The 21,415-nt window shown below is 33.6% G+C and overlaps 1 protein-coding gene across 2 annotated transcripts; it reads left to right on the top strand.

The window, feature by feature from the left end:
* The first annotated feature begins 726 nt into the window (after window positions 1–726).
* Window positions 727–20,778, top strand: LOC124360081 (omega-amidase NIT2). Of its 2 annotated transcripts, none has more exons than XM_046813365.1 (6): window positions 727–929; window positions 2,912–3,058; window positions 6,993–7,177; window positions 11,997–12,165; window positions 16,237–16,470; window positions 18,129–20,778. In XM_046813365.1, the coding sequence occupies exons 1-6, from the start codon at window positions 914–916 to the stop codon at window positions 18,224–18,226; spliced, it is 849 nt and encodes a 282-aa protein (XP_046669321.1). In that variant the 5' UTR covers window positions 727–913; the 3' UTR covers window positions 18,227–20,778. The 2 variants fall into 2 exon arrangements, with proteins under 2 accessions (XP_046669321.1, XP_046669322.1); XM_046813366.1 differs by lacking the exon at window positions 727–929 and adding an exon at window positions 938–1,100.
* The last annotated feature ends 637 nt before the right edge of the window (window positions 20,779–21,415 follow it).

Here is a 21,415-nt window from a genome sequence, read left to right as displayed (position 1 = left end):
TTATGGTAAATTTTTAATTTAAGGACTACCACACCCATTGCAAAAATGTATTCTTTATAAATTCTCTGGTTAATTTAAATATTTGAAAATTGTATGAAAACATTAAATAAGAATTACTTTGTAAATACAGAAGGAATGGTCCGTTAAGTGTTATCTTTTAATTACAATTATATTTTGTGTTAATTCTTAAATTGTGTTCGGCGATACCAAATCTGCCCCATAGTACTAGCGTTGAAAAACCCTCATTTCTTTCTCAAACAAAATGATAATAAACCTTGTCACGATTTTAGGCATTTATTTTTGTTTTCTAATTTTCTTCTAAACCTTATCAAAATTCCAGAGCATTTGATCATGGATTAATCAGAAAAATGTATTAAACTTGCATTATTCAAAAACAATTTGCAGCCGTCACTTAATATTAATTATACTATAATAATTAACAAAACATCATTTTGGTAATTTTGTATACTATCATAAAATAATTTCTCAAGGAGGAACATCTTGATTTTTTTCCGAAGAGTTTTTAATGGCAACTCAAGCAACAAGCTTGATGCTATTTTGTAGTGTTATTCTGTCTGCCAATAAAGAATTTCTGATTTCTGAGTAATTGAAACAAAAATGTCTCATCCCATTGGGAACGGACAAGTGCTGCAACGAATGGGTAAAATCTGTATACTCTGTGGTCCTTTACTCCTCATCATTTTCATCTCACGTTATTTTGTCGTTATCACCAGCTGACAGTGGTCAGTGATACGGATACAGGCAAACATTTGTTTATGTAAGGCTAAATAACGTCTTGCTATCTGTAATCGAGGTTATCTCAGGCAATGAATTAGATTAAATCTTCTAATTGAGAAGTTGAAGTAACTTGTAACTTTAGTTCAGATTCACCCTCGTTGTAGCCCGTAAAGAAATGGAAAAACTTAAAAGTAGGTAACCAGTACTTTTATTATTATTATGGTTTATGGTGCTTAAGCTTAATTATTACCTAAACATTTACTCTTCATGAAAAGGAATAATGAATAAATACTACTACATACATTTAAAATCGTGAGCAAGACTATTTTTTTAACTGGTCCAAGCAATACTCTGCTGCATTGGTAAGTTATTGCATACATTTTTGAGAATATGTAAATAGTAAGCCTATTACACCATGCAGATTAAATCTTCCAAAATAACAGTCTACATTTCATCATTTAGAGAGTAGTGAGTCTGCAATTACCTAAATATCCTGTACCAAATAAATCCTGTTTGGTATATAAATAATTGGGTAGGGTAAGATAAGCTGACCCGGTTTTTTATATCGAAGAATATAATCATCGATACCTTATATTCGCATTTCGAATCCTAGACTATCAATTGATATAAAAGTATCTATAGTCCTAAATAACAATTATATGTTTTAAATTAAAATATGAGTAGCCTATATAGGAAAACTCATAAATAATTAAGAAATGGTATAAATAATAAATGAAGCAGAATGAGAATGATCAAACAGGAAACCTCATAAATAATTATGAGCCACAATTCATATTGTTTATTTCATAATTATTGAATTGTTTATAATTATGCACACATAATTATATTATTACGTGTACCTATGTATAATAATTATTATTGTTATATAAATGCGTAATCGTATATTTATATAATACGGTTATGTGTATTATTTTAGAGTGTTTACAGCTGTTGATATAGATTAAGTTAATTGTTCAAAATAATTAATCAATATCGATTGGTTATATTGATAGTTATGATTAAGTAATATCGTTTGCCAATTTCAATATAAAAAACCAGGTCCGCTTATCGTACCCTACCCAAGTAATTTACCAAATTAGTACACACAATGAACCCAACCCTACAGTTATATAGGTTTGTATATGTGTAGTTTACATTAGTATTATATTCATATACAGATTAGCACCAAGTAATTTTTATGAAATAAATTACTTTCAGTTATATAAATTCAATGAAAGTCTAAGAACAAACAGTAGATCTAAGAAGAACAATAGAGTAGCGAGAATGCAGATGGTGTGACTGACATGTTTCTGCCATCACTGCTCCTCTACCATTACTCAACACGCATTCCGCACATAACTCATATCCATAGGGGTGCAGTATAATAAGTGATTACCACATCAATCGAATCTGTGAACTAAATTATGGATTAGAATACTAAACATCGAATAGAGAAACATTCTAAGTATAGATATTTAAATGAATTATTAGCTGTTTTTATTGTAATAAGTAACAATTTTGTTTTAAATTAATTCAAAGTGAAATCATTTATATGGTATTTGAGTAATGGCCACAAGTACAATGGTGATGAACATGAATTAGATTGCCTACTTTGGTATGATACGGAGGTGGAGGTCACTATTTTTGGAGTTTTTCTTACTAAGGGCCTAAAAATACTACATCATTAGATAGAACAGACTTTATTTGATAAGTGGTTCTTCTTTTCTGCCTTCCGAAAAGAAGCAATGTTGACAAGAATTGAGTTTGAAGCATCGTCGCCAGTCGCCATTACTCCCAATTATCATGTATATATTCCGCCAAATTAGATGTCTAGATGATGACAGAGGTACCTCTTATTTCTCATTTTGCAATTCCCCACAACTTTGTAACTTGCCTCAGTTTCTGGATTCATGAAATGATACATTCACCATGAAATGCACAAATCCTGCTTTCCAGAGTTCCTCAGAACTATAAACCTTCCAACAGTCAGAAAATATTGTTATGGGTTCAATATTATTTTTAATTTTACACTTTTGGTTAAATTACCACATACTCTATAAATAATTAAGTCAGCCGAAATAATAAAAAATTTGAAAATAAAAATATGCTTCAGTTGTTTGAATCAGAGATAAAAATTATAGTTTAAATAATAATAAATTTGTTTGTTTTTAAGCTCTTCGCGTTGCATTAGTGCAGATGGCTGTTGGGGAAGACTTAAGAGAAAACCTCCAGAGAGCTATTAAGCTTATACGAGACGCAACTGCCAATAATTCCTCTCTAATTGTGTTGCCAGAGTGCTTCAACAGTCCATATGGAACAAGTAAGTGTTCATTTTATCCAAGATTTATATTAACAACTGATAGGTCGTACTGTTAGATTGAATCACTGTTAAATACAAGCGATAAGAGCTATATTCCTGGAGAGTTAAGGTCACAATTATTTATTTGAAGTGGGGCTCTCAAGAATCAGGGAAGGAAGGTGATTAGATTCATTATAGTTCTTGGCTTCTAGTGACCTGTAAGTTGTTTTCCCCTTTTTTCAATATTTGTGTTTCTTAACTGAATTTTTTTGTAATTTGTTGACATGAAGTTTGTGTTACAAGAAAAGTAGATTTACCTAATCCCACTGCTATGAATGCGTGGTGCCATGTAAATCCATATACATATAAAATACTGTTTCAATCACAGTTGTTTGTTTATGTCGAATGTAAAAATCTAAGAATGGAAACTAATGAATAAACATACCATCAGAACTGTATTTATTTGTAATTCTTCACCTGTATAGAAAGATATTCAAAGGGGTATAATTCACGATTTAGTTTAGTTTATGTACTTCAAGTTTGTTGAGTAATATTTTTCCAACCAAACCATTATATAATTATATTTTGAATACTGGTTTTTATTACATGATCTTATTTTATGTTCTTATTTTATTGATTCAGAAATGTACGATGTGTCAACTAATGACTTTGGAAGAAATATAGAGTTGGATCTTCAAAAATTGAAATAATCTATATTTCTAAGTTTAAATATAGAACACGTTAATATTGTTTCTAATACTAATTTCTCAAAAACCCCAATTGAGTTCTAGTTGTCTATGATAAAAAATGACAGTGTTATAAATTTTGTGTTATGATTTGTTGTTTATTAAACATTTAAAGTCAATTTGTATAAGTGGAATTGCTAAACAGTTTCAAATTTAAGTAAATCAAGAGTAAAAGGTGTATTTAGATTAAACATGTTATGGAACCAATGGTGTAATGTTTTACAGTATAACCTAAACTGGGTTAAAAACTTATGTCCGGAACAATAGTAACTCTCAATTGCCTCATTCATTATACTTATTATAATAAGAACCATCTTATTACCATAACCATTTACCGTTTGACTATGTTATTTGTGTAGTAACATAAGATCAGTCAAAATGTTCATAGTCTTCTCAGAGAAAAGTAGTTATATTTAGTTATTTATATTTTTCTGGCATTGATGAACTACTTATTGGATTTTAAGACAGAGATAATCCTTGTAATTCTTCTTTTACAATTAAAACTCAATTATTTTAATAGTTTGAAATCATCCTAATTAATAGTAGCCTACATGAAGCTTTGATTGGCAGGTAATTGTTGTTTATTAACTCTGCTGCTGTAGGCAATTTGCTTACTATATGTTCACATATTGCCAGGCTTTTCATTAGAGACTTGTCTTAAAGGGTCAGCCCAGTTTCATACATTTTGCAGAGTTTTACATCAAAATTCATAACACTGTCATTTTTTATCATAGACAACTAGAACTTAATTGGGGTTTTTGAGAAATTAGTATTAGAAACAATATTAACGTGTTCTATATTTCTTCCAAAGTCATTAGTTGACACATCGTACATTTCTGAATCAATAAAATAAGAACATGAATACTTTTATAAAAACATTTGCATAACATTTCTATAAGGTAATGTATATCTTTTAACTCTTTGAGGACCAGCAGACTCACTACTGTAAGAATAGTATTAAGTGGGTGATCTATTGCTTGCACTCATTTATGCAAAAACAATTAGTACTCTTGTCTCCTGTAATGAATAGATCGAGTAGTGAGTCACAATACTTTTCTTAAGTGACCAAAAATGTGAATGAAGCAGCCATATACAAATTTTTATGGGAATTTTGTAACAGAAATGATTTTGGGTACCCATATCACACAAAATTTATAGTAACCCAACTTCTGTGTAACAATTTTGTGTAACAAACTCCTTAAAATTTGAGGAAAACTAAATGAGAGTTCTGTTATTGTGAATCGGCGGTCTCCTTTAATCTTCTCATCGACTTTAGAGACAATTTCATCAGCCACAATGCTTGGCAGTCCACTTCATTCATCATCATGAACAATGGTTTGGGCATTTTTAAACATAAAGACCCACTGACACACTCCACTTTCAGTAATCACATCGTTCTCTTAAACTTCACAGAGTTAGCCATAAATCTCCTCTTTAGCCAACAAAAACCGTATTACCGCACTTCACAACTAACGGAATTTTTAGGTGCGCCACACATTTTAAACTGCTATTGTAACAAATTCTGCAAATATACAGAAATGTTTTGAAACACCTTAACGTTTTTAAATCATTGCTGATAAAATAAAGAAACTTTGCACAATTATATACCCTATCGTAAAATACTTTTTTTATACAATAACCATCACATGCTAATATTGGGTGGATGGCCCATCCGATGAGAGTGTCTTGGAAATTTTATGTATACCAAAGATTTCTATCCAGCCATACTCTATGGAGTAACATGCACCATCATTGAACTCGATGTTACCGATATAAAAATAAAGCGTCAAGCAAAATTTCAAGCCTATAGATCAGTTTGTCAGATGTGTGGACAGATGGACAGATAAAAATTAAATTTTTCCACCCCCTCGAATGATAGACTTGCTAATTCTCAGCCAATGATATAATATTTGTGTAGCAAATTTGCCCTTTATTTGATGTTGTTAAGGCAATTAATACGAGGGGTATTAGAAAAATAAGGTTCCCTTTGCCGCTGAGACAGAATGCGATGTGATGGGAGAAATCTGGCGACACAGTCTTACTCATCAGCTGTCCCTCTCTCTATTCATACCACTCGCGCCTCGCTACGTCCAAAAGTGCCGGCCTAGCTGCCTTCAAAGATGGAGCTCTTTATCGTTGTTACCGCCAGATGCGAAATTCGTGCTGTGATACGTTTTTTAAATGCAAAACAGATTTCACCTATTGAAATTCATCGTCAGTTAATCGAAGATTATGGGGAAAACTGCACATCTGTTTAACACGTTCGGAAATGGTGTAGAGAATTCAGTGAAGGCCGCATGGAAATCCACGATGAAAACCGAAGTGGACGGGCTTCAGTTTCGTCTTTTGGGACAGGAAGGGTCTGCTTTTGATCGACTTTTGCCTCATGGAACAACAGTAAACTCTGACAGATATTGCGACACATTAAGAAAACAGACGCGCGATCCAGAACCGCCGGAGAGGAAGATTGTCCAGTGGCGTGAGGACGTTCTCCGTGACAACGCTCGACCTCATGTCTCACGTCAAACTCAAGAACTGCTGACAAAGTTTGGCTGGACTATTGTGCCTCCATCTCCCCTACAGCCCAGACCTAGCCCCAAGTGATTATCGCTTATTCCCAAAATTAAAGGAACACTTGGGTGGCCAACGCTTCAGTACCGATGATGAAGTCAAGGAAGAGATTACTCGATTCCTCAAACGTTTGGCGGCAGAATTCTACAACATGGGGATAGAAAAGTTGCAGCATCGTCTACAAAAATGTTTGGACAGAAACGGTGATTATGTGGAAAAATAGCTTAACTTTTAAGTTTTAAATTGATGTATAACACTATGTAGAAATATAGAGCTGTCTATTTAAAAAATCATGGGAACCTTATTTTTCTAATACCCCTCGTACTAACTTTAGACAGATGGAAATGAAAATTTTCCAGCCAATTAACTGTTAATATGTACATACATTTCATACTTTATGGCCTAATTGTATGTGCTTTTTTAAGATAAGAGCTGCATTCATTTACTTAATACAACAGTAATTCTCTTGCTTACCAATGTAACTTGATCGGCAACACTCTTGGAGAAGTAAGTGTCTAAAATTTGAAGTATCTAAATATTTTAAGTTTGATATTAAGCGATGGGTTACATTTATTTATCTGAAACATATTGAAGTTTGTTAGGGTATAATACGTTGAGCTGTCTTATCGGAATTTCAGAACATTTTCCCAAATATGCTGAGCCTATACCAAATGGTGAAACATCAAAAACCCTCTCTGAGGAGGCGAAAGCCAATAAGGTGTTTCTGGTTGCGGGTTCCATACCGGAACGGGAGGGAAACAAGTTCTACAATACTACCACCGTTTGGAGTCCCAGTGGTGAGCTGCTGGCTAAACATAGGAAGGTAAGTTTGTGATATTACGTTAATAAGTTTGGGTAGATAAAATTGATCGTTATTCAACCAATAAACAATTTTCAAACAACCATTATTTTTTAAGTCATAATTCTATGGTATTATCTGAGCGAAATAGAAAAAAATAGGTTTAAAAGATGGTTAGTAAATGCTTTATTGTTTTGATGCCAGTTAATTAAAAGAATTCTTGATTTTTGTACTGTGATTTTACGTATATGAAACTATTATTTCACGTACATATTTGGTATCAATCAAAAGCTCTTTCACTCTATATGTGCCTTTTGTGGATTTGGAACACATCCATCCATAGGACTCTACCTGGGCTTCCAAAGTTCCAATGTTACCTAATGAGAGTGATTTTGTTTGGTGTCAAACAGCTAATTACTAAAACACGTGTCGTTGTTATCCTCAATCCACCAACCAAACTTAATATCAGCTGATTAGTTGTAGAAGTTTTACTGTCTTTTCCGTGTTTGTAGATTGGAAATCCAGATGGGTGTTGAACAATTCTCCTGTAATTATTGAAAAAAAATGGTGAAACTAACATAGGAATATGAGAATGAGAATGAGAATGAGAATATCTTTATTTACAATCTTTGAGATTATAAACAGTGTCATTAAATACATAAACATCAGGGAAAGGTTTTTTGAAGATACTCTTCCAGCGTGTAGAATGGCCGGTCTAGAAGCCATTGATGTAGTGCTATCTTGAGTTCCTTTCCTCTTTTGGACAGCAGGTGAGGTGGTAGGAGATTGTGGAGCTTCATTCCCATATATGATGGTTTTCGCTCATAAAGCCTCAGACGATGTACAGGAAGGCTGTAGAGGTGTACATTTCTGGTGTTGTAGTGGTGTACATCATTGGTCCTTGGAAGATTCTCCCCATCAGCGTACATTATTACTTCTTGAATGTAAAGCGAAGTGACAGTGAGAATCCTCAGAGACTTGAATGCCTCTCTACAGCTCTCCAGAGGTTGTAATCCCGCCAGTGTTCTAATACATTTCTTTTGTATGATAAGTATCCGTTGGAGATTTGAAGCAGTAGTTCCACCCTAGGCAGCAAGACCATAGCGCAGGTGAGATTCAAAAAGGGAAAAGTAAGTTACTTTTGCTGTTTCAAGGCTACTGAGAGAAAGAATTTGCTTGATGACAAAGTGACCAGTGTTGAGTTTTTTACTAAGATTGTCGACGTGATTAATCCAATTAATTCGGTATCCACTGTTACTCCAAGGAATTTTAAATGATCTTCAATACTGACATCTGGAATGGTTGGGACTTCTGATGCTCTCCTTCCAAAAGCGATCTGGTTAGTCTTTGATGGATTTACTACAAGGTCATTTCCATAGCAATATTGGATGGCCATATTGAGAGCTGTATAAGATGAGACCGCAAGGCCATCTGCTGAACGTTGGGTCAGAAATAAGGTAGTGTCGTCCGCATACATTAGAGGTGTGCAGTAGTTTCCTAGGTGTTGGGGTAGATCATTGGTAAAGAGAATGAAAATCACTGGTCCTAATACGGAACCTTGTGGCACACCTCTCAGCACTGGAAGGACTTTTGATCTGACTGCCTTTGTGATACCATTTGATGAGTGGTAGAGCTCTACTAGTTGGGTACGACCCTTTAAGTAGCTCTCAAACCAATTATTTGCTGTCCCTTTGATTCCAAGCAATTCCAATTTCTTCAGAATGATGTTGTGGCTGAGGCAATCAAACGCCTTACTTAAATCAAGAAACAAAGCTGTGGTCAGTTTTCCCTCTTCAATGCTGTCTGTCACTGATTCTATTAGTTTGATCAATGCCGTTGTAGTTGACTTCCCTTTTGTAAATCCATGTTGGTTTTCATTTAAGAGATTGTGCTGAGCGCAATGGTCCAGGAGTCTTTGGAGAACAATTCTTTCACATAATTTTGAAAATGTTGAAATCAGTGAAATTGGTCTGTAGTTGTTTGCATCATGTTTGCACCCACTTTTAAATTTAGGGAACACTTTCGAAATTTTTAATTTTGAGGGGAATTGACCCTCTTTAAAAGATTTGTTGAATATGGCAACCAATGGGGGGGCTAGTTCGTCAGCACAAAATTTTAATACTTTGGAAGAAATTTCATCAATACCGGCTGAATTTTTGAATTTGAGGTTTTTAATTGTATCTTTAACCTCTTCGATGCTCGTTTTGGTCATTGTTTCCATTAATGCTGTTTCATGTGGTTCCACAGATTCCAATTCTTTCTTCTCATCCGCTGGGATTTTTTGTAGTGTTGTTTCTGCCATATTAACAAAAAATAAATTCAGATGATTAGCGACTTCTTGAGGGTTATGTGAAAGTTGTCCATTTATTTTCAGTTTTATGTCATCTGTAGAGTTCCTGTTTTGGTTACGGGCATTATTAACTATTTTCCACATGGCTTTGGGCTTGTCGTCAGCTCTTTCTATGAAGTTGGCGGAGGCCTCTTGTCTCAGTAGTTTTAAGCGTTGGTCATAGGATTTCTTAGCATTTGCTGCGTCTTGTTTGATGTCGAGTTCCCCTGTTGTTTCAAACTGATGTTGTAGTCTTAGAAAGTTTTCTTTAAGCCTGCTGGCTTCTTCATCTGCAAAGAATTTAGGTTTTAATTTCTTTCTAGGTTTCTTTAATTTTCTGGGGCAGGCAGCATCCAGGGCCATTGTCACTGTCCTTATGAAGCTGTTGTAGGCTTCTTCAACGGTGTCAAATTGTTCAATGTCATGCCAGTTTTCATGTTGAAGTAGACATTTTAGTTCAAGGAGGTTTTCTGTCTTGAAGGTTCGATATGTACTACTGAAATTCTCAATTACGTACTCTGTTTTAATAGTACAGACTTGAGCAGTGTGGTCTGATAGACCAGAATCGTACACAGTTGTAGTTAGTTCTTCACTTCTTAAGTTAGTAAGTATATCCAGTCAATTGATGAAATGGTGTTGGAGGTTACTCTGGTAGGTGGTAGCTCCAGCCTCTGAATGCTGTGAGAAGCCAACATCTCCTGTAATTTACCTGATCTTCTGTCAGGTTTTAAAATGTCTACATTTATATCTCCCATGATTAGAAGGTTTGAACTTTCCAGTTTACTGATTTCAATAGTTTTTGAGAGAATATTAAGTGATTCGTCTAAGTTGGATGATGGTGATCTGTAGGTACCCATTATGTATAAGCAGGTGGTATTGAGCATAACCTTTACCAAAGCCATTTCACATACAAGTTCTTCGCAGTACTGACTGATTGGTACGTTAAAGGTACTCCTTTCTAAGGTATCTTCTACATAAATTGCAACCCCACCCCTTATATGCTTTTCCCTACAGAAATGTGCTCTGAGGATATATCCAGGTATTGGAGCAACATTTTCAATTTCCTGAGATTTGAGACTGTGTTCACTTAGTATTATTATATTAGGTGTTGGTTTCAGATTTTCTATAAAGTGTATCAGTCTATTTGATCTGTTAGATAAGTCCTGTATATTCTGATGGAGAACTGTTAAGTTAAATATTTTGTTTCTTGAAGATTTGTTTTGCTCTAAGGAAGATGCATTACTTTTTATATTGGAGGTCTGACGTTGCTGCCTGGTTCTAAAAAAGGTGAGATGTTCATTTTTATAGGAGCAAGTTGATTTCTATGATAATTGGCTTTGACATGTTCTATATTCTTTTCATAAAACTCAAGGAAGGTTTCTGAGGGCTCAAGTCTTGTAGCAGTTATGGGTGGCCTTCTCATCGATAAAGGGGGTGCAAGGGCAGGGGCTTCAACAGTGGATGCTTTATTTATTTCAGTTGATTTTGGTAGGTTGTTACTTTCTAAACTAAGTCTAAGTTCCTCATTGGTGTAAGTTTTTGTCAAATCCACTGCATTAGACTTTTGATTGCATAAACCATTATCCTTTTTATTCTCTGCTTGGGGTTGTTCCTTTGGAAGAGGGTAGTTTTTATTCTGGAAAGCCTTAAACTTTTCAGACTGGAGAGAGATACTGATTTGGTCTCTATGTTTACCCCAATTAGTCTTCACATCTTTAGGTCTTTGTATGTTGACATGTGTGTTTGTGGTAGACAGGTAACATCTTGTGGTGTTTTGTAGGGGGATATTTTCAGTCTGGGTGCTTTGCTCATATACAACTAGCTTTTGCTGACTTGATGAACAGTGGCACTGAGGGTTAACACTCAAGTCTTTAAGGGTAGTCTCCATGCTGTTCTGTCTGGATTTAATTTGGGATATTTCTAGCAAGATAGCCGTTAAGTTTTGTGGCTTGTCTTGCGTAAAAAATTCACATTTTTCAGTTTGAGTTACAGTGTCAGTTTTGCTTGAGGTTTTCAGCTGTTGTTTGGCTACTTCTGCGTGCAAAACTAAAAGTTGTTTCTCGAGATCCCTGCTTTTTGTAACATATTTTTCAATTATCTGTTCCTGTTTCCTGTCATGGTCTTCAGATAAGTTTTGAATTTCCATTACATTTTTCTTTTCTTTTTCAATCTGAGCTTCAGCTTCAGCTAACTTTTGGGATAAGGTTTCAATTTTCCCAAGAAATTTTTCCTCTTCTTCAGCCATTTCTTCAATCTTTGCCTCATTACTGGCTAATTTACATTGTAAACATGCTAACTTATTTTCTACAATAGTCAGTTGTTCTTTTAAAAACTTGTGACAACATGTATATCAATACTAATTACATGTTGAATATTTATAGTTTTGATTTTTGCTATTATTTAGTGAAGTTTGCATCAGTAATATCTATCTAAGCACAATATGTAACAGACAACATCTATATTGTAGTTTTAAAGTGGAATAATTTTGTTAACACTGTTTTGTTTTTTTTTTAGATACATTTATTTGATATTGACATTCCAGGAGGAGTGAGATTTAAGGAATCCGATTGCCTCAGTGCAGGAAAAGATTTGACCACATTCAATATTTCAAATCTAAAAATTGGAGTTGGCATATGCTATGACCTCAGGTTTAGTGAACTGTCGAAAATTTACAGGAAACAAGGTATTCATAATTCAAAATATTACTAGGTGTTAGTCAGTGCTATACAAATAAAATTAGAACTATTGGTTTTTCAATGGAATATTTTTTTTATTTTTAAAGAATATATTGATCACAGCGATTTATAACAGTTATAACAGTATAACAAATAAAAATAAATCACAGTTTTGATTAAGTAGTTAGTCTACATATATCATATGAAATATTGCAAATAAAAAACAATAGAATATTCACATCATAGTGTACAAAAAGTACGCTCATGTTTATGCGTTATTGAGCTTCTATGGACTCCTTCCAACCAAGATCCATATTTTTACAAAGATTGGCATGTCCATGACGTTTGACAATCTACTGCAACAATCGGTAGCCAGTGTGAACTCTTCAATGTTCCCCCAAATACTAAAACGTTGCCAGAACTGTGACAAGCTGCTGCACGCTGCGGTCAGCCAGCTCGTGCTCGCTCAAGTAAACCACTCCATTTAATCTGGTATTCTAGTAAATCATGCCAAGACCAATCACCATGAGTTGCTGCTGTTAGGCTTGCTTAATTCTCACTCATATGTGAACCGGACCTAAGTTTCATTTCATCAAGTGTCATTTACTAAGTTTAACTTTCACAACTTGAGCCAAGACAAGAAGTTTGTTTTTGTCATTTATATTTAGGTAGATTAATAACCTTAGAAAATATATTAATATTTACAAATAATCGTTTACCTGACATTTTACTATCGTTATTTATTTTACAACTATAGTACTTTATAAATAGATTTTCTCACCACTGCTAATAGTTTTGTATGGTAAGAAAAGTGCATTTAATAATGATTTGGTTATTTTAAGGGGAGCATGTCAGAATTACACCTAAATTTCGTTACCAATTTCGCGTGATGAAATGTTATTGTGTTTGCTGTGAAAAATATCATTAAAATATCAACTTCTCATGAAGGAAACAGGATTTGATAACACATTGTTACAATTAGTGTTCCTGATTGTATTTTATCACTGATTGTATTGTATCTCAATGGCAAATGTCCAGAAAACCCCTGTTTCTTTCAAAATCCTTCCATCATCAAAAACAAACTCCAAACAAAAAATAAACTTCTGTTGCCAGTTTTGGATCTGAAACTTTAAATACAGGTGTTTTTCATTTCAGTTCTGATGTTATTACCTTTTAAAAAAGTGCGACTTAAACTTTGAATGGCTTATAATAGAAGTATAGTGTAGTCCTGTTTGTAGAATCAAGAAACAAGTTAATATTCCACACTTGTTTGTAGATGATTTTTCGGACATTTCGTTATAACTTTTTTTTTAATTCTGGCATCTTTCTTAAGTTCTGAGTGCATTAGCATTAGGTAAAACTATCATGATAGAAAACTGAAACTCAAGTTGGAGTAAACTAAATTGTCTTGACATTCTTCTTTCTTTTATGCATCACTTTAAATCACGAAACAGAGAAGCATTATAAAAAATAAAAATTATTCTTAGTTGATGTTTCAGCAAGAGACTACTGCTGAATGAGGTGGGGAAGGGGAACTTGAATCGCAGTAGAATGCTAAAACTTTCGTTGGCTGTCTGAAAGTACCCTCCTATTTCGCTGCCTCAGCCAACAGCTTTTATCTGCATTCCATCAGCATTTTGAAACCACTCTAAATTGCACCTGGACCGATCCCCATGAGTTGCTGTGAATAGGCTTGTACAATTCTGGCTCGTGAGAACCACTCCTATGGGCAGAGTAATAGTAAGAGCTCTGATATGATACAAGCGGCAATTGTTATCCCCTTTTATGCTCATTATTTAACAAACCTACCGCCCCCTTCTACTTGTTTTATAGCCAAGATCTAAAATCAATTTCTATTTTTTAGTTGCATCCGTTCATTCTAGCACACATCGTCGACATCGTTAGTGAAATGTTTTAGATAGTTTCACCATTTTGCCGTGTCGGAGAAATGAAACACACCTGTATTCAAGCTGAGTTGAGATGAGTGAACCGGCAACAGGTGCCAAGTCCCAGTCCATTGCACATGTTTATGGCCCATTTTTGCACTAGATACTGAAATCGGTCACTCGGTGTGAAAAATACCAACTTTTTCTATTTTAATTTGTATATTACTATTTTTTTACCATGAATTTAGTGATTTGAGTGGAAACCCTGAAATTTATTCCTAAACACATTTAAAGGGGAAATGTGGAATTCTTCAAATTGTATTTAATAAGAGATCACTTGGCTGAAGAACATTCTTTAGTCTTTAATGGTGGATTTCATGGAAGTCTGACAACAGGTTACACAGCTTACTCAGTACTAGTTGTAGTAGTTGAATCCCCTTCCACTACTTTTTATTTTTCTCTATATGTGCATATCTGGTTTCTCAACTCACGTCCTAAAAAAACAGTAATCAAACTATCATAACATAATAAAGAGCTTGGATCTGTATTTACCAAATAGCTTCAAATAACTGCAGGGTGTCGTATAATTGCTGATTGCAATTGACACAGTATCGTATCAATTAACATTTAACAGAGTAACAACAGAGGTGGCAGATAAAAGTTGACCTTATTATACATTTGCTACCTACATGTAAAAAAAAACTAATATGGTTGACGTGTCTATTGAGATGCAACGTTGTTTGCGTAATGAGGTGGTGCCCTATCGTGCATGAACCACATATTTTCCAAGTCTTCATCAGCTAAATTTATCAATAAGTTAGGCAAGTGATTAATCAAAAAGTCTTAAGAGTCTGCAACAAGGTGTTCTGCAAAAGAAGTAAGGACCTACAATATTGCTACCAACAATAACACACCAGGTATTCAAAGTCCAGTACGTCATGTTATGGTGTTATAGCCCACAACCAAAAATTCATTCTTTGAAGGTAGTTATCAGCATGCAACGCGTGGTGTAGTGATAAACTGTACGGGTGCAATTTATTCTCTCTCAAAATCCTTAACACTGACCTTTGGCTCACACCTGAATCAAGAGGAACTCCTGGAATAGTCACTTGGATTGAGTTGAACAGCTATCAAAACTTCTGGTGCCCTATCACTTCTTACAGCCCTAGCCAGTGTCTTTCCTTTATTTTTGTTTGGTTGTGCCTGTCTCTTTTCACACACATGACAAGCAAGTCTTTGAACGCCATTCATGATTGAGGTTCATTGTCTGGATAGCGTTCAATGTAGATTAGTTCTAAAAACATTCACCTAACACCATTAACATTTGGAATGCTTCTTCATTTGTGTACAGCATTTCTAAGAAACACTATAATTTACAGTGAAAGCACACAAAAAGTAAGTAAAATGATGAATTAATAGCTGTTAAAAAATAAATTAGGTTCTAGTTAAGAAACTAACAGAAATTAAATCAACAATGACCCAACACATAATAGAGTTAGTGGTACAGTGAAAATTATCAGCTGATAAATCAATCATAAGATTAATTTTACAGTAACCCAGGAGCTAAGTATTAGTGATACTGAACAGTGATTGGCTCATATATTGCAGGAGGTACCTCAGCAGTAAAAATATGTAATGGTATTGAAGAAGGATCTTATTGTTACCTACACAAGAGTGAAAAATTACAGCATAAACTGTTTTTGCAAATGAGCTCCTTTTAACAAGGCCTTTCAAATTATGTATGATTTACCCTATGCTTACATTAAAAAAGTTTTAGATTCAAAACATTCGACCGTTAATTTTGGAAAACCCTGTATGAAGACTTAGATGAATATATCTTCAATGGACTCCCCATGGGCAATTATCAGGAGAACACTTTGTTTTATGTAAATACACCAAACTGTTTTGCTGCTATACATACTGCTCGGGTGATCTGCCTCACCCGGTATATATAATTGTAGACCCCCACAATTATTGATGTAAATTTTGTGTATATTTGTATGTATGGTTTCATCCCACAGTAAAATATAATGCAGTCTACATAAAACATCGATATGATTCAAAGTTAAATAGATATTATTCATGAACTGTAAAAAAATGATGTTTTTAAAACACTGTATATGAAACTATTAAATTGATTTTTATCTCATTGTTTTGGACTAATTTTCTGACTGTGAAGTGTGCCAACACCAGGTGTGGATATGCTGTTGTACCCCGGAGCTTTCAACATGACCACTGGACCGTTGCACTGGGAACTGCTGTTGCGTGCCCGGGCGGTCGACGAGCAGGTGTTTGTAGCAGGCGTCTCTCCAGCTCGGGACACGACGGCGGACTATGTAGCCTGGGGACACTCCATGGTGGTGGACCCCTGGGGTAAAATCCTTCAACAAGCTGACTCCCAGGAGGAGACAGTCATTGTGGATTTAGGTAATGTTATACAGCTACTCGTATAAATTTAAAGGTAATAGAATGTTTTTTAGCCAATTTTATTGTCTCCTTTCGTAACGGTCTTGATTACTAAATTATAACTTTATTCATTAATATATTGATTTTGAAATAAATAAATATATTTGAATAGCCACTCATATGATAATGAATCAATAAAAATTACTTATTTATCGAGTTTTGAAAATAGTAATGATCAAAATCAACACTGGTGATAATTATTTGTTCTCAGGTTTTTTTACATAGTCAAATTTAGCTTTGATTTTCTGCAAACATTACATTCCTAGGAATCATCTAGACATGATGTAACCCCATGGACCTTGTCCAGATTATCTAAAATTATGCTTCAGTTGGTCTATTATAATGTTTGGATTAAATTGTCTGTATCAATAAAAGGTCTTAGCATTCGAAATATACTTGGTAGGTCTTACTCTCTGACAAATAGACAAGCTCCTTTGTTTTAAATATTCTTTAAGATCAGTAATAGTGTCATTGCATTTTCGATAAACAGGTACTATTTGGGTCTTGATTACATAAAACATTCGTACATACCCAAAAAATCATGTCCACACAAGTATTGTTAAAAATGGCTGGTGATATCATCAGAAGAATATTTACGTACTAATAATTCAGTTAAGTAGTAAAAAAGTACTTAAAACAAGTTCAAAGTTACTTCAAAAGTTTTGCTAAAGAAACTTTTATACTTAAGAGAATGGTCATTCCACCAGCCGATTATGAAGTTCTGTCTTCAGTTTAAATGCCTGATTTGCTTTGCAGCCTCGGAGGTAGATGGTTGTAGAATCTTCTTCCCATGTATGTCAGCTTCTTTTCATAAGTGGTAAGTTTGTGAATCGGAAGGGTATACATAGATGTATTCCTAGTGTTGTGCTGATGTACATCTGTGTTCCTTGATAAGTTTTTCCCATTGATGTAAAGTACAACAGTTAGCATATTGAGGGTTTTGAATGACTGTCTACAACTGTCCATATTCTGAAGCCCAACTATGTTTCTGATTGCTTTCTTCTGCATACAAGGATTCCCTGTAAATGTGATGCTGATGTACCACCCCAGACAGCCAGACAATATCTTACATGGGACTCAAAAAACGCAAAATATCCCATTAATGTTGTGTGTGAGTCGCAGATAGTTCTTATGCACCTTAATGCATAGAGACTGGTCTTAAGCTTCTTACCTAAGGAGTCAAGATGGGGAGTCTATGAGAGGTTGGAGTCGAGCGTGATACCCAAAAATTTGGTTTACTTTAAAAATTTAATATCAAGATGCAGAGTATTTGTTCTGTTCGCCTTCCAAATTCTATTTGGGTACTCTTCGAAAAAGAATTTATTGTCATGTAAAAGAAATTTTAACATAAAATCATTAGTTTTTTAAATATAACTATTGGCACATTATCATATTCTGCAGTGTACTTACTTTTTATACCATAAATAATTTTTTACTGAGTATAAGTATTTGGGCTTGAGGTTTCGTAGCAATTAATTTCATCTTTTAAAAAATGATTGAGAAAATTTTTTTACCTGAGAAAATTTGTTTTCTGATACGAAATGTTCTACTACATAAATTATTATTACAAGTATTAATGTGTTCAATGTTCTTAAGATGTGCGCTTTTGTTTGTTTCAGACCTGGCTGAGATAGACAATGTAAGAAAACAAATACCAGTATACTACCAAAGACGGGAAGATTTGTATGATACCATTGAAGTAAAGAGTAAAATGTGATTAGGAAAAGAACTGATATACTTACTGCCTATGAGATGAGTAAAGAAACTAAAAGTTCATGTGTGGGAAGAACGTATTGATGGTGGAAGGGGTTCCTTTCCCATGTTCTTTGCCAGGTAGCTCTAACCAAAATATCAAGTAAAAATAGTCATTCACTCAACTTTTAATAACCTTTCTTTCACTAGCTATGTGATGTTTTTTCTAATAGTAACAATTCTCACAATGTTTTTTAAAAATTTTAGAGCAGCTAATACAGACTGAAATAACTAACAGTTGGACAATGTTGTCTCAGTTGTAGATGCACAGTAGCTGCTTCATAATTCTATGTTCTCAATATCACAGTACCTTTACTCACCTCTTTGGCTTTAAACAATATATATTTATTTGAAGGACATTTTTCTGATATTATATTATTAAATAGTTTTGGAATTTTTGCTGTTGTTACTTATGTTATAATTAACTCTAGTTGTGGTGGGTATCATTTACTTGACATGATTCAGGAAGGAGCCTATCCTTGAGCTGTTTACTAACACCATTTGTGCAATACAGAAAATATACGGATGATTCAATCAACAATTAATTAAGTTGTAATTATTTTGGACTCATTTCTGTTCAACACAATTGCTGTGTCTGCTATGTGTTGAATCTCAGTACTTTCACGTTCTTCCAGATAATTAACCTATAAAGCACCATATAGTTGCTGCCTAACTTTAGATTAGTGCTCAATAATTATCAAAAATAAACACTATATTTTCTTAAAGCTGAATTTAATTTACTTTTCTGTGTAAGAAAAGGAAAATAAAATATATGTAAATAATTTTAGATTCTTTTATTTGCCCACAAAAAAAAAGATTTGTGGGCACATAATAAACACTTGCGGCTTTGAACGATACTACCAAACTGCCTTTTGTGAAACAAAAACTGGTCTAGCTTTGATCAATAAGCACAGAGGCTGCCACGTGGTGTGCAGCACATCTCACTAGTGAACTATACTTCCCACACATTAGCGGACTAGCTCATAACTACTATCATTACAAATCAAGGCAAACAATTTTATTGTTTTGTGCGTATACGTGCTTTCACTGTTTAGAGCATAGTCAGCCCTCTGTAAGTTGTACACCTTTTTTAATATCTCTATAGATTTTAAGATGGCAGCCATTTAAAGTTTTGAAAAAGAATGGTTGATTATATATAAGTTATTATGCATTATAACACAAAACAAAAGTGTTTTAGTATTATCGGGGCATTTACAATAATGTTAGTTCATGATTAAATAAAAAATAACTTGGTTTCCAGACAGCGGGCATACAAAGTTTTAAACTAATATACAAATTGGGGGAATAATTATGAACACAATGTATATCATAGTTCTTAATAGAAATAGACTAAACTTTGTACAGAGGCAGTATTTATATATAATTTGGACGAATTCGTTAGCCAGTCTTCACCAATAAAACATTTCAAGATGGCGTTTATTCGAATTTCGGCAAATGTTTATCTTGAGTATTTCACACGATAAATCACAATTGACACACTTCATAAAATTGTCAAGTGATTCTAAGCAACATTTATTCTTGCTTATTTTTTGATAACTTTAAGGTTTCAAGATGGTGGCCATTTAGTTATAGAAGTATTCAACTGAACTATTATAAGTGAGTATGTTTACAGACATAATTTCAGATTAATTGTATCAGAATCATGCCCACGTTTTTTCAAAGAACTTACACGGTTATAATAATTTTTGTCTTATAAGGTTTCAAGATTATGGACTTTCTAAATGTTTGAAAGTGTTGTTACAATTGTATTAACATGCCGACATTGAGGATTACTGTCCCATCAGTGTTGTGCAAATTAAACATCTAAACTAATAATGCATCTTTAGTTTGAAATTTTGAGATGACGGCCACACGTGTAATCTAACTTTTTTCTGACTGAGCCGGAAGGGATATTTATAATAAAAAAGTAACCTTTACATAACATCTCAAAACAGTCTGATAGTAAACATAATAAAATTACTGCCACTACTACAGTTAGTTAACAAGTGGGTCATTGTGTATATGTTATATTTCAAGTCTGGATTTAGGTAAATAGTTTTAAGGTTACTAACAATAAATTCCACCTTTTGAGAACCGGGTCAAAAATCGGTGTGTGCAATAATCAATTTGATCATTTCAAGCACTGTTTACTCAAACTGAACTTAAATGGTATAATGCATTAAAAACATCAATTGATTTGGAAAACATGTGTATATCAAGTTGTATCCAGTATATTTTTTGTTCTGTTATGTTATGTTTGAATTAAAGTTTTCCACAAAAAACAAGTTATTTTGTCATATATAGTTTTACAAAATAAAAATTTTTGCCTGCGAAAAAATTTAATTTTTTATAATTGTATTACAAAAATACAAACACATAATATTTTTATTGGGAAGACATTATTTAGTTTTCTTTACATTATTATTAGTGAGTACATAAAACTAATCTCAAATGTTTATTTATAAAAGCATTTGTATATTATGCTTTTAAAGATTGTAAATAAAATTCATTGTAATATATTGAGTATCTATGAGTTATCCATTCTCACAGTACAAAACAACACAACCAAGTGGGGTAGGCTACTTCAATACCAAGACTGATGGTAGTTAAATCTATTAACTACTAGTTGTCTAACTACCAAGAGCAGCTGGTGGCTGCCATTTCCACTACATCAGTGGCTGTGGCAATTTTGTTTTAATTTTACTATTTTGAATAAGTCAATAATATTATTTATTATTCCATAAAACTATTAGTAGAGATGATTTGCTATTTAAAACAGCAATTTTTGCATAAACAAATGTCATCCAGAATTACAAATAGTCCTCAGAACGTTAAATGAAATTCTATTGAAGGGTTATTAAATGAGTTGAATCTTAAGATAAAAAATCTGTTTTAATTAAAATATTCTGTGATAAGGCTAAAATGTATTGAACTGGGTCAGCGTTGTTATTTGCTATGGAAATTGGATATAAACATTCTCATAGACATCTCTATGTGACCTTCCCGAAAACACTTATGCTTTAACGCAGCTGTTTTTTTGTTGTATTATCTCTACATGCTCATTATGTCAAAGTTCTCAGATAGTGTTTTTTCAAGCAAAATATTAAATTCTATATTGGAATGTTGTTCTAAAGACAATATTTCAAAATTCATA

This window comes from Homalodisca vitripennis, chromosome 4 (genome assembly GCF_021130785.1).
Source record: "Homalodisca vitripennis isolate AUS2020 chromosome 4, UT_GWSS_2.1, whole genome shotgun sequence".
Lineage (NCBI taxonomy): Eukaryota > Metazoa > Arthropoda > Insecta > Hemiptera > Cicadellidae > Homalodisca > Homalodisca vitripennis.
This window is presented reverse-complemented; position numbering and strand designations above follow the sequence as displayed.